The sequence below is a fragment of the Sebastes umbrosus genome, chromosome 19, assembly GCF_015220745.1.
Source record: "Sebastes umbrosus isolate fSebUmb1 chromosome 19, fSebUmb1.pri, whole genome shotgun sequence".
Classification (NCBI taxonomy): Eukaryota; Metazoa; Chordata; class Actinopteri; order Perciformes; family Sebastidae; genus Sebastes; species Sebastes umbrosus.
The window spans coordinates 17448198-17466642 of NC_051287.1; the positions used below are offsets into that span (position 1 = coordinate 17448198).

The 18445-nt window shown below is 39.2% G+C and overlaps 1 protein-coding gene across 1 annotated transcript in view; it reads right to left on the minus strand.

Annotated features, from left to right (window-relative positions):
- The window catches only part of trabd2a (TraB domain containing 2A), a 70839-nt gene that overhangs the window by 32695 nt on the left and 19699 nt on the right, over positions 1-18445 (minus strand). Inside the window, exons 3-4 of the mRNA XM_037753842.1 lie at positions 3368-3514; positions 2740-2914 (exon numbers count right to left, since the gene is read on the minus strand). Coding sequence (XP_037609770.1) covers positions 2740-2914; positions 3368-3514 — 322 coding nt within the window. The remainder of the gene's footprint in view (positions 1-2739; positions 2915-3367; positions 3515-18445) is intronic.

Below are 18445 nucleotides of genomic sequence, written 5' to 3' on the forward strand. Positions count from 1 at the left end.
CACGCCGACCCAACCTGCCCTCCGCATGTCTAAGACTAGTGCTTCTGGGCTGATTGCCCGTATCACTTTCACTCACCGGCTCATACACACACACACACACTCATGCACACAAGTACACGCGGAGGCACACACCTTTTTAGACCAAGCCCTTGTAAAGGCACCTCCTCAGGGACACGCTGTGAAATGTACTCCTTGTTAGGGCTTGAGTGTGTGTGTGTGTGTGTGTGTGTGTGTGTGTGTGTGTCTGCTTTTCCTCAGCTGTTTCCTGCCAGCTCGGAGACCAACAGACTGTGAAGGCCTCTCTCTCTCTCTCTCTCTCTCTGCTCAAACTTTGCTGCGTCTCTGCTTCTAAATGACCAAAGAAACTTTGGATGAGGACGTTTCTGACGATGTCATCACAGGGAAAAACTGACTGTGAAATTGATGGCACTAAAATGTGATCCCCTCTCCTTCATACATATAGTATATCCCATAATGAGCTAAATCAAATTTTGGGGCGAACAGATTCTTTCCAAAGTATATGTGCCCTTCACCGTAATAAATTTCATACATTTTGTTGAAGCTTTTATGGTTTCAGTGATGATAGATTGACTTAGTTAACTTAAAAGTCCATATTGTGCCATTTATGTGCAAGTGTGATGAGGTGCATATTTATGAGACGCAGAATGGACGTTCTAATTCAAGCATTATGTACAGCTGTACTACACTTCCATTAAATTATACACTTTCTTTTCTTACACTTGATGATAGATTTATGACTGGATCTGTTTTACTTTTGATTTATTTGCTCTTCCATCTTCTTCCATCTTTCTTTAGTTCATTGCATAAGGTGAAGAACTTGTACATTTTGCATCAAAAGTTTTAGATTCAAAGATTTAAATTGATTTCGAACACTTGATTTCTGGTAATTTCCTTGAGTGGAAGTTGTTTGAAGGAATTATTTACATTAAAATATATAAATAAATGAAAAGTAATGAGAGCTGCAATGATTACTCAGTCGACAATAATTCATTATCAGCTATTTTGATAATTGATTCATTTTCTTTTAGTTACTTTTCAAGCAAAAACACCAAACATTTGTAGTTTTCAGCTTCTCAAATGTGAGTATTTCATGCTTTTCTGTGTCATATTTGAAAGAATCTTTGGGTTTTGGCTATTTGAATACATCACCTTGGGTTGCGTAAAATTACAATGGGCATTTTTCAGTATTTTCTGACACTGTATAGACAAAATGATAAATCAATTAATCAAGAAAAGATTAATCAATATGAAAAAAATTGTTAGTTGAAGCCCTATAAATGATGTTCCTCCAAGTTCCTCCAAGAAATAAGAAAAAGACTAATTTGAATGCTTATTTCCTGGTACAGTTACCCTGCTAGAAACAAAATAAAATAAAGTTTGGAGACATCTGGTCACAATAACTAAAACTACTTATTCATGGAAATGGTAATTTACCTGCAGATGTCATTTGCCTTGCACATATGTTTAGACTTGTAGCATTTTTATTATCTCTTCTGCTATTCGAGCATACTTTACTTGAAATTTTGCACGTAAACACAGGTTACTTTAAAGTACGTACATATAGTGTTATGTTGGTGTTTGTCTCTTTTTTTTGTATGTGTGTTTGCAAGATGTCTTGTTATATTTTTAAATGTTAGATATACAGCACTGTCTTATGTGGGATGCGTTAAATGTTTGGCATGATATAAAAAGTTAACTAAAAAACTTTATCTAGACCCACCTGAGCGAATGATTGCGAAATCGCTTCGCCGGCGTCTCACACTTATTAGGTGTGAACAATGCTTTGATTAAACAACCAGAGTCCAAACCAGCCAATGAGACTCCCACAAGACAAAGACTGTCTGCCTTAGATATGCATCATCCAACCAAGAAACATGAACACACACACACACACACAGAGGCATCCCTGCTTAAGTAGACAACTTTGTGGAAACGTCTTTGCTGTTATCTGGTCTCTGTATCCTCCCTGTTTCAAGTCAAGTCTCTTATCAGGCTCTTATGAGGTTGCTACATACTTATAGAGGAATTCAAAGAATTGAACTGACATTTCTAAAACTATGTGAAAGAGACTCAAACAGGCCACATGTCTGTTTCTGGTCAGTCCTGAACTGATAAAAGCATTTTTATTGAGCCTCTGCTTTAGAGAAACACCCGACACGACTCGGTTTTATTTGGACCCTGATCTGATAAAGCTGTAGGTCAATGGTTTCGTCTAGTCTAGTTTAGTTTAGCTGATCAATTGCAGGGCTGCTTATGAACAGAATCAACAAACAGTAAGAGGAGAAACTGAAAAAAAGGGAATTTGTCATAAAAGGCAAGTAAGAGAGGTGTCTTGGGAAACAATGTGAAATCCTGAAAGATAGAACATCGCATGCATTCGTCACAGCCAGTAAAGAATCAGCGAGTTCCACCTCACCGATCGGATTTTTTGTCTCCACTTTCTTAAGTCGTCTTTGTTTTCTCTTTCTCTACATGAGTTTGTTAAGCTGCTCAGTTTGTTAAGCTCTCCTTTGCAGAAGTGCTCTGCCTCACAAAAAGAGGAATTTAAGTCACTTTGTTGTAGAGATAAAAGTAATCTCATTGAAGTTTGATGAACGGAGACTAATGAAGACCTAAATGTTAAAACACACAGGGCTTCTGTGGAGTTGATGCTTGAATATCAATTCATTTTTCTTTATCCCATTTTATATTCCTTTATAATATGTATTCAACACCAACCTGCTCCGAAGGCGAAGAAGAAGCTCTTGTCAGGGTGCTCCTCTAGCAGTGCCTTGACCCTCTTTCCCATCCTCTCATTCCTCTTGTAGATGAGTTCCTGTCGAAAGTAGCTGTCTATTTCCTGGGCGGTCACCTGCTCGCTGGGTGGCAGCGTCACATTGTTGAAGTTAGGGACCTGGAAGGGTGCAGGGATGATGGTTCGGTCAAGTCACAATAGTGAAAAAGGAGAAGAGATTTATTTTGCTTTGTGTTTTTACCAGCACTTTCATTCAATTTTCACAAAGAAAAATTGAATTCTAAAAACTCAAAAATGTGTATTTGACCTGAGCAAGGTGCATAGTTAAGAGGAAGAATAACAAATAATAGAGAGAAAGACATGGCGAGGATGATGGAAGGAAGAACTAAATTGGCGACAGTATAGAGAAGCTGGTAGAAGGGAGGGTGTAGGAGTAGGAGTGGGGGGGGGCGAAAGGTCGGTCAGAGGGTTAGGGGTGAAGGTACGAGGTCAAGGGTCATGTCACTGGGACACTCCAAAAGGTCAATGGGTCAATATGACTCTTGGCTTATTAACTAGAGGGAAAGTAGTTAAAGTCCACTGCTACATAAGACACGATAAGATAAGACTGACCTGTGAGGTGTCATGATTGAAGATGATGGAGTTGAGATCTCCACAGTTGTAGTGTCTGATGAGGTCTTCGGTGGTGTATGGGACCTGTAGGCTTCCTGCCCTTAAAGACTCCTGCTGTAATAACGTCTGGTTCAGGGCGAAGATCACCTAGAATGAGACAATGATAATTAGTTATTGATCGATTTATTTGTATACCCTGATGGCTCTCTGGCCTCATGTGCTCAATCAGCAAGAGCAAGTAAATGTATGTGTATACGTAAACAAATGAAGCTACAGGACTAATAATGCATGACTTTGCTCATGATCACCCGTTTCATCTTGAAAAAGTATATAAAATATGAATATATTCACTCAAGTTAAAGAACTTCCTTGAGTTTAATATTAATCAAGTAGTGTAAAACTACTCAAGGAAGTAATGTTGCTCATGTTTCAGGCTCTGAAGGGGGATAATAGATGGAAGCTGTGACATTAACTGACAGCAAACAGATAAAAAAAAGGTGGAAATAGGTTTCAATTCAAGATTTGTTTCATCGGTTACAGCCATTCACAGATGCAAACATATCTAAACAAGACCAACAGCCATGTTAGCGGCTCTGTGAGGCCATACTAAAGCACAGTGGTACTTTAAGCTAGATCTTAGGGTTAGTGTGTTAGCAAAATTTGCACTTAATTAGCACTTAACAAACTACAGCTGAGGCTGATGAGAATGACACCAGTCATAAAGTGTCCTGTTGATGATGCTGGACAAAAAGTTAAGGCATCAAAATTATTAGGATTCCTAGTTAAATAAAGGTGATATTAATAGCAGACAGTGAACCATATGGTGACGCTAGAGAAAAGAGAAAAGGTCAGAGGATCACCAAAGTGGATAGGATTAATTGATTAATCAATAAACCAGGAATGTCTGTACAAAATGTAATCGCAATCCAATATTGAGATATTTCAGCCTGGACCAAAGTGGTGGGCCGACCAAGTGACCAACCAACAAACAAACATTGCCCAACATATCCTCTTACAACGATCCGTATGATATTTTACGGAAAGTTATTTTTTGTGCGTTTTCCTACGAATGTCCAGCAAAGTGTCAATCTCTGCATGTTACATGCAATACATTCTTTTCAAAATAAACTTCTGTCTTCACAGGAAACAACATGGCTAGGTTTAGGAAACAAAACTACTTAGTTAGGTTACGGTAAAGATGGTGCTTTGGGTTCAAATAACTACAGAAATGGCGTCACTTAAAGATAGAGTCGAAAATGTTGGTAAGCTAGCGGAGAGAGGACTTTAACTCTTTAGTTTTTCTCTTCCGTTCTCCAGTAAACTTGCGGCGGTGACGCGCTTCGAGTTCAGGCTGGTGCACGCCAAGGGTAGAGTTTGAGCAGGGAGGCATCTGATTGGTTCTTTCCAAGCGGACCGCGAGGCAGTGATTGGTAGACGTTTTTACAGGATTACAGCAGCTACAGATGTCGGCTCTTTTCCTGTCCTTTTTCAGAGCTGTCGGGGTTTAAAGACCATTTCAACCAATATAAAAATAGTGTATACTGGATAACATCGGCAACGCTGCCTTTAAGTACGGAAGTTACCCTTATGGACACCAACACCGGTCTCCTTGGCGAGAGTCTGGTGTTTTTTGACCCATCCATCCACTCCGACTTCCTCCCTACGCTGCATTTGTCGCTCTTTATACTTTCTGGTTCACGATTGTGTTGATTACATACACATTGATTTTGTGGGATATACACAAATTACAGTGCATTATGTTTCTTATAGGTACAGCCACAAACGGTGACTGAGAACAGTCTGCATTGCCATAGAGCCATGCTGCTAGCGAGTCTAGAATTCACCCAAGCATCTCACACAAATATCTTTTTATTACATCTCGTTGAGTGACAGAAACCCAGACGTGATCTAAAACCCAAACAGGTGAGTTAAAAAGCGTTCAGATTTACTGAACTAACTATTATAGTAAAGGAGACAGTTTTCCCTGCCAAAAAACCCTCCATGCTCTACTGCAGAGATTTCAGCTATTGTGCGAGCGTGAAATCAGCCAGTGTTTGGCGAGAGGGCCCTGGTGAGCCTGCCGCCTATGATCAGCACCGCGAGGACACACATATGCATACATGCACACGAATACACATAAACACGCACTCTGAAGGTCCGACGCTCTCTACACACAGAGAAACCGCCGCCGCTCACCTCGGCACATGCTCTCACCCTTCTGATCTCTCACACACACACAAACACACACACAGACACACACACCTTTCACCCTGCGAGCCATTGATCTCGAGTCCCATAAAAGAGGAAAGTTTGTATGGCTTATTTGTTTCTCAATGGGAGCAATCAGTCAGAGTGAAGATGTGTTTTGTCAGCTGTGGAACTATGTAAATGTGTCTACAGTACGTCCGTGTGTTTTCACAACTTCGGCGTGCATCTGTGAATGTGTTTGTCCGTGTGTATGCGCTCTCAGATCTCAAATGAATCTGTATTGATATGCATACCCGTACGCCAAACCAGGCCGACCCAAGCGGCTGTGGGTGTTTTTTTTTTTCATGTTCTGTTTTCTAAGGTGCTCCTGATGACACTTTTCTCTGTCGGCTGGCCCATTGTGGGAGCCCTCGGTGTAGCAGAGGAGAGGAGGAGAGGAGGGCAGCCTGGAGCAGATGCCTTCTTGTCAGGGGACAAAGAACCCCTCCGTCACCCTCTCTTCTCCTCTCCCCTGCGCTCCCTCCAGCTTTCATCGGGCCGCGCATCAAAGTGGCGCTCTGCATATGAAAAGGGCCCCGTCTTTATGCCACGCAAATTAGCCTATCGCCGCCCCTCCCCGACTCATTTCACAAAAAACACCCTCACATCTGTGCCACGTCCGTGAAGGAAAGGCCCTCATCTGCAGGGTTCTCCCCTCTTTCTCAGCCTCTCTCTTCTCCTCTTTCTCCGCTCGCCGTGCCTTTCAGCCCCTTAAATTATGGCTGTGAAGGGAAGAGGAGGAGGAGGAGGAGGAGGAAGAGGAGGTGGGGGAGGATCAGTCATAGGCAGATAAAAAGAAAGAGAGTTTAAAAAAAAAAAAGGGGTGGGGGTGAGGTTAAGGGATGGAAAGAGATAGACAGGAGGAAAACACGAGCGAGAAAATGAGGAAGGATACAGAAAACAGGAGCGGAGTGAAAGAAAGAAAAACCCTTAATGAATGATTTCTTTCTCTCCGCTGTGATCCTCCTCTTCTGTTAGTGCACTGCGGGTCAGCGGGTGCATTTTCCCACTCGGCTCCTTTCATCAGGTCCCCCTGTTTCTTCTTCTTCTCCTCCTCCACCGCTGCCCCCCCCCCCCCCTCCAGCACGCACACACAGACACACCCCTTGCTGATATCAAAGCAAGCGGAGCCAATGAAAGTCAATAATTGTCCTTTGTCATGGAAATGTCCCCTCTTGTTGAGATGGAGTGGGGTGGGTGTGTGCATCCAGAGCAAACATCATCACAGTCAGATTCCCACATGTGGAGATCTGGAGTGTTCGGCGGCTCGGCTGAAACAACTCTCGCTGCTCTCGCGCTGCAGCGTGTTGGCTTAGTTTAGGATTTGCAAGAAAAGTAGCTAAGAGTGCTTAGTGGAGCATCTTTGAGGAGAGGTTACATTAATTGCATTTAGATCACTTTTCAACAGTCTTTCGTTAGTCTGTTGAGAACTGCAATACCAACTTATTAACTGTACGTACTAGAGCCAAATATCCCTTTGCCAGCAAGCGGCATCACGAGAGTGAAACATGTCAACCGATTTCACACATTTTCCACAAAAGCAGATTACACAAGCACCTACAGCGTACAACTACAGCAGCGATGCAGCACAGTGAGTCGTAGCGATGTCACTTTTTATTTGAAAATCATCATTTGAATGTGTAAAAAATGTAAATATTCAATCTGTAATGATGTAGTCAAATTTTAAGTTCATAGTCTATACTCACAACAGACAATTTTAATTCATTTTTCTACTCCACTGAGGTCTTGTTCACGTCATTGGCCCATTACCAAGCTGACAGTGTGTAGTCTGAACATTTTCATTGCGACGACGACAAATCTGAGGAGTCACCTGTTAGCTTCTCACACAATAGAGAGAGAGGGGGCGCTATAAATGAGCGGAACAACGTTAAATAGGCAATACAGTTTAGAATTAGGGGATGACATTTTTTATTTATTATTTATTTATGTTTTGAATTTATTTTATCTTTTAATTTACTTATTTTAATTGATTTATGTTCATGTATTGATGTATTGTTTTTCTTTATTGTATTTATGTAATTTCATTCATTAAGAGCTAGAATGAAACTAGAATTAGGAGATGATTTGATTTGTTTTATTATTATTTTATTATTTTGTTATTTAAATGTATTTATTTTAATGTATTTATTTATTATTTTCATTTAATTTATTTAGATATATATCATTTAATTTATTTATGTTTTTTTCCTCTTTCTTTGTCTTTCTTAAAATTCCTTGGTGTTGTGTACCTTTCCACTATTTTTTGTGGCACCCTCTATGCATTATACACGCACCAATAAAGTATTGACACTAGAATTAGGGGATGAACATTTGTATTTATTTATTTTTTGTATTTATTTTATATTAAATTTACCTATCATTATGTATTTATTTTAATGTATTTATTTATTATTTTTATTTAATTTATTTAGATTTATATAATTACATTTATTTATTCTTTTCTTTCTTTGTCATTCTTAAAATTCCTTGGCGTTGTGTACCTTTTTCACTATTGATTATAGCGCCCTCTTTGCATTATACACGCATCAGTAAAGAGTTGAACCTAGAATGAGGGGATGAAATCTGTGGGATGAAATTTCAACTATTTGCTGTATGTTTTAGTTGTAAATCATTCAAACTATAGTTTGCTTTAAAACTGAGCAGAAAGCCCAGTCTCAACGAAATAGAACAGGATGACGGCACGACAGCCTGCAACGCTCAACCGCGGTTCAACATCAGTCTGCTTTCACGCCACTTCAGTTCCATCCCCAGCATATTTCAACCTCAACACCGCCGTCTCACTCAGCACAGACATAACAAGTAAAAGATAAGATAACTTGAGGCATTTAATCTCAATGTGTCAGCAACACATTTTGTCTGTATATAAATGTATAGAGTATGTAAACTATATGTGAGGTCCTGTCACAGTATGAATATGCTGCAATGTGAGCAGCTTGTAAACACCAAGATAAACTCCTTGTATGGTAAAGCCTCTGGCTAATTGATGTTATTCTGATTGTAAGTCCTGGCAACTGGAGCTGGAGAGCGTTTTCAGTTACTTCCAATTTAATTTTGATAAGAAACTAAAGAGGAGCATGTGTGTGCCTGCATCTTTCTCTTTGGGGCGAGTGTGTTTTTTCTTGTTTTTCTGACTGATTATAGGTGTGTGTGTGTGAGCAGAAAAGCATTGAAAAAAAGAGTTTCAAAAGTAGCCTGTCTACACTGTGTTGACAAACCAGACAGCCACACTCACACACTCTCACACACAGCACTTGCAGCAAATTCAATGAGCCTTGGCCATCTCCCAAGTATAAATGAAGACTTCCAAACAGCTCCTCTGTTTCCTCCTGACTCCCTGATGTTATCAAAGTAATACAACTCTGTCTCTCTCTCTCTCTCTGTCTGTCTGTCTGTCATACATACACATAGAGGGGTATAAGATAGAGAGAGAGAGGAGAGAGCAGAGAAGGAAACACAACCAATAAGAGAGCAGGGAATGACAGAAAGAAAGAGAGAGACAGAGATAATGAGAGAAATGGACCCTCAGATGTTATCAGTGGAATCTCAGAGGAGGAGAGCACGAAGGCAGACAGAAATAGACAGAGATAGGGATTCTGAGTTACTCATGAGCGATGTTATCAGTGAAATGTTACTCGGAGCAGTCAGCCTTAAAACAAGAGCACTGCAGCACTGCCAAGGTTTTTTTACAGAGTCCTCAGGTATTATCCCACATTTACACACCAACACCTGGTTATTTGACTGCAGGAGGTAACTTGTTCTTGTAGCAAACCACATGGGACTCAAGAAATGATGAGGTCTGAGGTCATAATTTTACATGTTAAAAGTGTTTTAGTTTCTTAAAGTTTGCAAAGGTTCTAATTGGATAACGGCGTCATGATTTTGCCTAATAAAACTGGCTTAAATTGGAAAAAAAGAATTAGATCTAACAGCCCTGTCTCCTAAAATTTCCATTTCCATACAACTAAACTGCATTCTCAATTACGTTTGGATGGAGGCGTATTTTGTCGGCAATTACGTTTGTATCACAAATACGTCTGTAAGTAGTACAACAAGCAACGCGCAGAGCAGGTGACGTAGTATATAGAGCAACCATAGTTATTTGGAATGATAACGATATTGAAAGTTATATGGTATAATAATAAGAATAACAAGCGAGAAAATCCACTACTTGTGGATGAGTCAAAAAACACCAGACTTTCCTCCCTTGTAAAATGTAGTCGTTTTAAGTCAAACCATGATGTGTTTTTACTAAACCTAACCCAGTAGTTTTGTTGCCTAAAGCTAATGATGCGTTTTTTGTTTTGTTTTGTTTCAATTTACAACGTTAACCACATGTTTAAAACGGTTTAAAACTGTGACCGTAATCCACAACAAAACAGGTTTTCTTCTAAACACAATTGAGAATGGATTTTAGTTAATAATAATAATAACTGTATTTATATAGCACTTTTCAAAAACAAAGTTACAAAGTGCTTTTCAATAAAAGCATGATTAATATCCAGAACTTAAGATATAAACAAGATAAAATCACAACAATATACCATTAATTAAGAAAAAGCCATGAGATAAAAGTGAGTCTTAAAGGAGAAGAGATTTAAAGGAAGATACTGAGTTTGCCAGCCTGAGATCCTCAGGCAGGGAGCTCCACAGCTGAGGGAACCGGACGGCAAAAGCCTGCTCACCTTTGGTGACACGTTTGGATTTTGGAACCATTACTAGGGCCCTGCCAGAGGATCTCAAGCAGCGATCAGGCTCATAGGGAGTCAGCAAATCACAGATATAGGCAGGAGCCAGACCATTCAAGGCTTTAAAAACAAGCAGTTGTATGGGAACGTAATTTTGTAGGAGACAAGGCTGGATCTAAACAGCAACGGTAACACCTAATTTCACAGGTCAGCAAATTTCATGGTAATTAAGTGATTATTAGCAAGTAACCTATTTGTAATTTATTTGGAATTACTGCCAAATTACCCCAATATTTACCTCAAAATTTGTCAGAAATGACTTTATTACAAACATTATTTAATCATTATATTCTGCTATTTCCCAATATTTATTAAATACATTTCCAGGAAAAAAATACAAAGTTAATTGATATGCTTTTATTTCCATATCCGATGTTAAATAGATAATAATTAGCAAATAACTTATTTGAAATGCCTTAAAAAAACTCCCTGAATCATTACATTAGCTACCAGGTTACATTTGTGTCGACAATAAGTCACACAATGGTGAGATTTGTGCCTGATCAACAGTGTCTTCTGTTAGTTTTGGTTTTCCACCTCCAATGAAGAGCAGCACACAGCCGCTTCTCAAGCCTGGGGCCCTTATTTTAACAATTATATGCTATTTTAGCATACAATTACTAAATAATGTTCATATTAAAGTCATTTTTTATCAATTTTGAGGTAAAAATTGGTGTAATTTGGCAGTAATTCAAAAGAAATTTCAAATAGGTTACTTGCTGATTATCACCTAATCATCATGAAATTTGCGGACCTGTAAAATGAAGTGTTACCACAGCAACTATTGAATCAAAGAATAAGATTATTTCAACGCCAATTTTCCGTATACTGCTACGCCAGTTTTCATACTTTGTGTTAAGGATAGGTGGAATCTGGATAGGTTCAATACCTAGCACTAATCTCTTCTTATTCCTCCTTGTTTAGTGTTATGGCAACTGGAAAACAACGAATGAGGTATTACTGCCTCTGTTTTGGAAAGGACGACCACTTTTGACAAATTGTATGGCTGTTGACTTTGTCAGAAAACTGTACATGTAAAATGGCATTAAATACTACACCTGCTGAGGCAAGATTTACAGCAGCTCCTATAGTTTGAACATACAGATAAACAGCGGAGAATTTGGTTATGCTGCACAAGTGGTTTGAGAAGTTTGACATTTTTATTTTAGACATTTTGACAGTCTTCTTTTGGTTGGACAAATAAAAACCATTGTAACTCCTGTGAATCTAAGCTGATCCTCTGAAAGAAGTGAGCTCAAAAATTGTTCGGTCACCTTTAAAAGCCTACAAATGGTGACGATTTGGACTTCAAAAGACATTTCTGGTGGAGTATTCACGCATAGCTGAAGCAAAAAGGACTAAATGTATCCACATTTATAAAGAAATGACTGTCAACGAGTAGCTAATGGGTACTGCAGCTGCAACAAATGGTCACAGCTTCATTCAGCAGGTATTTTTCTGACATTCCCCCATTCACACACACATCTGCACATGCATAAATCTTTCACCACTGCACAAGTGCGCTTTCACTTTCTGGCTGAAAACCCACCGTTTAAACGCAGACACACACACACACACCTGTCACTTTGAGTTATCAGTATTGTTTTTACGTCCTCTCCTCTCCCCTATCTCCCCCTTTTCTTCCCTCCATTCCCCCCCTTGAGTACATTTTCTGTTACTTTTCTCCCCCCTCCCATGCCTACACCTTCGCTCTCACTCCTCCATTCATCCTCCCATCATTTCATCCCTCCCTTCCTCTCCTCTTTGATCCTGTACATTCCCTCCCTCTCCTCCTATGCCTCCTTCCATCCATCTCTCCCTCCCTTTTCTCTCTCCTTTGATCCTACACATCCCCTCTATCAGCCAGGTCTTTAAAGATTTGACCCCCGCATTCCTCGGGTCACTCATGACCTCCTCCGCCGCGTGTCTTTCGTGCATGTAAGTGCGTATACACCTGTACGAGATTAGGGCTTTTTCTCTGTGTATGTGTATGTACACGTATGCTTCTGTGCATGTATAAATGAGCATGTTTAAATGCTTCATCATCGTGGGATTATCGCAGCATCTGCGGAGCTCAAAGCAGGACCTTTGAAGTTAGCGTTATTAATTTCCAAATATGAGACAAAAGAAAGGAAATATGGGGCATAGATTTCCTCCACAGGAGGGAGGATGGAGCAAAAAAAAAAGACAAAAAGAAAGATGATGATTTCCTCGCCAAGCCACACACAGAAAAATCCCCGGGCCTGTACATCTTTGACAATAATGATGACCGAAGATTGTTTCCCCCTCTCGTCTTTTTGAAAGGAAAATCCACCCTCCGCCGGTATAATTGATATATCCTATTCCTTTTGATCATGAACAGTCCAATCAATGAATGAACAGCTCTCTCAGAGAAGCCAGACAGCTGAGGTTTGTGTGTGCACACAAAGTTTCTTTCTCTTCAAAATGTGCATGAAAAAAAAAGGGTTTTCACTGGAAGGGATGGGATATATTGAAGGGTTTATTCTTAAACAGACGATGTATTTCCAGCTCTATACAATGTCTACAAACGAATGATTGTTTTCATTGATTACTTATTCTTCTGATAATTAAATTAATCTAATGTTAGAAAACAGTGTCAACATATCCCAAACATCGCCCACACTGACGTCTTCATAATGCTCGTTTCGGCTGATCAACAAATAAAAGATGATCAATTTGCTAGGATTAAAAAAAAGTAACAAACCTTCTCATTTGATTGAAAAGCTTGAACCGCTGCACGCTTGACATTTTTTACTTAAAAAATGACTTTTCAAAAGAACAGGTCTAGCAGAGTGGGGAATGATTTTAACTCCCATGCCATCAAATTGTCAGATGGTGATATTCTCATTGTTTTATGTATCAAATGAAGTATGTGTGCATGATATGACACAATTCCCTTTGAAGACAATAATATTAATAGATCAGTGCACCAATGGGGTAACACTTTTCTTCTAACATTTATAGGCACAACTTAATAAATAGTCATTACTTAGAATACTAAATAATGCAGTTGTAAGCAGACATTTTAGGTGTTTATTAATGCAGAGCATTTGTCAACAATTAGAACTTCTATGAAATTATATTTTATATCATCACAACTGTATTTTTGTCATTCATTAAATGTTAACACACCAGCCTAAATGTTGGAAAAATATGTTCAGAAATACTTATATCTGCTTACAAGTATTACAGTGTACAGTATGGGGCTGGTCAATATGGCCAAAAACATCATCAACAATATATAATTTATAATATAGCATGTTTTCTGGTTATTCAATAAATAAAAAGTCTATATGAAATAACCACATGGTTTTGTAGAATCCTGTGTGAATTAAATACTAAGTATTTTCTCTTTTAATTATGAACTTTAGTGCAAAATGATCCGATTTCCGGAGAGTTCGTATGTATTTGTTATTATTATCAATTTAGACGGCGTAATTGTGTATCAGGATATCTTGATATATGATTTCATCACAATATGATTCCATTGAAAGACGATAAACTATCATATTAAATCATCACCGAGCCCTGGGTCAGTATACACTTCCTATAAATGCTGAATGGGCGGCAAGGTCTCTCACAATGAACATTTGATCCGCGTAGACCACACTGATGGCCAACGTACAAACCACATGTAAATGTAGCGGTGAATACAGTTCTTCTCTTTCTTTCTGTGTGTTCCCTCTGTTTCTCTCTCTTTATCGTCCAAAACCTCTCTCTCTCTCTCTCTCTCTCTCTCTCTTTCTCTCTCTCTCTCTCTCTCTCGGCCTGTAAAAACATTCTTGTGGGGTGCATTTACCTTGGTGCCCGGACGCAGCCAAATATTTAGGCTGTCACAGAGAATCAGCCTCAAACCAAATGGCTGGAGGTCTGTGTTCGTTCGTGTGTGTGTGTGTGTGTGTGTGTGTGTGTGTGTGTGTGTGTGTGTGTGGTGTGATTGAAATGTCAACTTCGCAAACCCTCCACTCTATCCTGCTTCACTACACCCCTAAACAAGCTGTACAACCAACACACCCTAAGACACACACACGCCAACACGACATGTGTACACATCTATCATGTCAAAACATTGAATGAAAAATGACTGAAGATTGAAAGAAACAAAAGGTCAACACGCATCAACTGACAGTGAATGAATAGAGAGGTGAAGTCGTTCCCCTTCTGGTTAACCGCCACGGGACCTTACTTCAGAAAAAATATGTATGTCTTTTTGTTTTGTTTTTTTATCCAGTTTGAATTGTGCCGTGAAGTACACACTAGGCTTGTCAATTTAAAAGATAATTCTGAAAGTCAAGAAAGTCGCAGTTTGTTGTAAAACTGTTGAAGTATGAAGACTGTGACGGCACGTACAGTACTTAGAAAGACTGCACACCCAAAACACGTGCAAGTGGCATCTCTCTCACTGAAGCAACGATGCCTTTGTGTTTCATGCTCGGATGTGTTCTCTCGCTTCCGGGCTAAATGATACTACGACAAACCTATACGACTAACTGCCACTTTCTTGGCGGAAGGAGAAGGACTTCGCCTCCCTATTGCCAACAATTCTGATCATTGATTAATTGTTAAGCAAAAATGCCAAATACGCTGGTGGTTCCAGCTTCTCGAATGCGCAGATGTTGCTGTTTTACATCATTGTAAATTGAATGTCTTGGACAAAACGAGCACTTTCAAGATGTGACCCTGGGCTCTTTGAACTGTCTACTGACATGTTATAGACTGAATCAACAAAGAGAAAAGTTACTGACACATTAATCAGTAATCCATATAATATAATCAATATAAATATTTCTGCCATTACTCTCAATCAACAGAATCGGCTGACTCACATTTGAAAAAAAATGTAAACAGGAGAAAAGTTCTAACCCTGACAAGATACAACATTTAATTCCCTCATTATTATATTAGTATGCAAATAGAGTGCTACAGGAATGAGTCCTAAAACCCGGAAATTAGTTAGTATTTAAGCACTTCTGGTTCCTTCGTCTGGAAGTCAATGAGTTTTTTTAATGTTTTTTTTAGTTAGATGCCTGAAATAAGGTTAACAAAAGCTTCAGAGATTTTAACGTTTTGTTCTACGATATAAAATGTGTCAGTAAATATCACACTCGTGAACTTTAAAGCTTTTACATGTCTTATAAAAGGCGATTGCTAACAAGTGGCTAAATGACTCGTCCGCCTTTCCCGTTGTGTATGCGCGTTCATGCGACCGTTGTGTAGTTCGTTTACAGCTTAAAGTTAGCTTTTTACTTCTGCCGATTGCATATACACTTCAAAAATCATAAAGTGATGTTCATTTGTGAAGATTATCCTGCTGAACAAAATGTGTAAGTATCATAAACGTGTGTTTGCCACAGAGCTTATTTGCTGCAATAATCCAAAACCCAATGGAAAAAATCCCGTTGGTCTTTTGTCGAGTGAACCGGGGCGATGCTAACTTCCTGGTTGGACTACAAAAATGTGTCATCCTTGTAGCACACTATACACACACACACACACACACACACACAGTATGGTGGCACCTGTCATCACTCAGTGACCAAACTGGAGAGAAGAGCTTGTGAGAGTTGGCAACCACAGACTTCCTCTGCCTCTGTCTTTCTCACTCTCCCTTTCTCTCTCTCTCTCTCTCTCTTATACACAGACACGCACATAGAAAACCCACAGAGCAGCCGGCCAGCCACTCAACCCATCAGTCCTCTCAGAAACAACACGAGGGTCTTGAAAACACAGCGAGCCACAAGGAAAACAGCCATCAATCTCTACGACTTGTCTGTCGACCGAAGGAACGCTGTTAATCTTCAGGACGGCACGAGTCAAGAACAACACTGTCTCACGCCGAGATTCAAACCAATGCAGCTGCGACCACTTAGCGTGGATACACGTGGACCATCCCAGTATTCACGCTGTGTGTGTGTCATCACGGAAACAGGGAAAAAAGGAGTACATAAGATCAAGATTATCCGCATTCACGCAGGAAAAAAGTAGCCACGTTGCAACCACTGACAGCCCCTTAGATTCATCATCACCTGTCTTCAGTGTCACTACATTAGTTATGTTCATGTCTTTTCATCACACACACACAAAATATATAACTTGAGGCTCTGTATTAATCCCTCAGCTGTCAATCTCCTGCAATAAAACTGCATCAGATCTTTTGGGAATACTTTTTGTACGCTTCATATTTCAGGACAAAACACACATATACACTTAGCTTCTGCTGAGGTCAGACAGTTTGACCTCTTAAGGTCACTAATGGACACTGACTGCTCCATTACTGCGTTCACATAAACAATATAGCTTAAACCACATCAACCTCAACCCCAATGGAGGGAAAGACTTCATTCATACTTTATTTATTCTGTCATGTCAAGCCGCATTCACACGAGATCAGGCGGTGCAGCGAAAACGCAAGTTTTTCCATTCATTTTGAACAAGGGTTGTTTGGGTTTTGCGTTTGGGCTGCGACGGCCGCAGGGAGTGCCGTAAAAACGCAGCGTTTTTTTGGGGAAACGCAACCCGACGTCACGCTGCGGTGGCCAATCATTTAACCAGCGATCCAGAGCTGTACAAGCCAGCCACGAGGGAACAAAAGACGTTAGTCGTCACAGTTAATGGGCCATTAAAGTGACTCGCCCCGACCACCGCACAACCCTGCAGCGAATCGCTGCAATGCCTGATTTTGTGTGAATGCAGCATAAGAGTAACTCAAACCACATTGCATTTTTATATTTTATTACATTATTGTTTTCTATGACAGAATATTAGAGCAACTGTTAAAAAAAATCTGAGAGTTCAATAATAAATTCATAATATTTTGAGAAAAAAGTAATCGATTTTTTTTTGGGGGGAAAGAGTAATATTTTGAGAAAGTGATATTTCAATAAAGTATCTTTTGACACCTTAAAGCAACCTGACTAATTTCACCTGTTTACTATTAGTATTAAAATATATACATTTTCTCAAAATATTCCTACTTTATTCTGAAAATCTCTTCCCAACGCAGATATTATTAGTCTGCTGGAGAAAGTATCAGTAACAGTCCAGTTTGCACATACATAAAACATACAGCAAAGCAGTGTGTCTTCAAATTGAAAGCCATGCAGTGCATACAGTAGATGTTCCATCAATGTTACAGCATATCTAAATTTGGAAAAGCCCCCTCAAAAGAATGTATAAACCTTTTTTGCAATATGTGTTCTTTATGCATGCATTTTATTTCCTTAAGTTGGTGGGTGACTTGATGAGTTTAAAGTGAAGCGACTGGTTACTGTGAATCTTTTCAACAAAACTTGCAGCCAGTTTAAACATTTCTAGGTTTTGCAATCAAATTTGAAGGTTTTCTGAATGACCTATACTAATGCAAATGATCAAATTATAAAAGGGGGAAAAAAGCAACGCTTTTAGGTGCTTTTTTCAGACAAACTGAAGAATGAAGTTTTTCTCTATGGTTGAAAAAATGATCTTACTTCTTCAGTAAATTAAAAAAATAAATCTCTTTTGGATTTACTGAAAAATGTATTGGCAAAAAGCTGAAAAAAGGGCTGTTTTTTTAGCTCATAGAAGTTTACATGGTTGCCACAGGACTGACAGTTTGGAAGTTTAAAAGGTGTTAAACTGTATAAATGAAAACATCAATTGATTGGGTGTCTTATCGTGACATAATATTTGGACATTTCATGTCTTAAATTGCTTTATTTCAGATTTCTTAAATGATTAAACTGCAATTCAGTAGTCACAACATTATTACGGTATTAATAAGGTGTTCAGATATCAGGATTACATTTATCTAAAGACCTGTTCTGAACTGATACAGCTTTTTTACAAAACACTTCTTTTGGGCTTAAAGACGCCAGATCTCCTACTGCACAGGATGATGGGTAAATATGTTGCTAAAACAACATGTTCTCAGCAACTAGACAACAAAAACAGCAGCGCCAGAAATAAATCTCCAACTTTTGACTGTGCAGAAGACAGATAGAAAGAGACAGCAGGAATCAAAAAACCCACACGGCGCTATTTAGAAGTATCTGCAATTCCCTTAAAC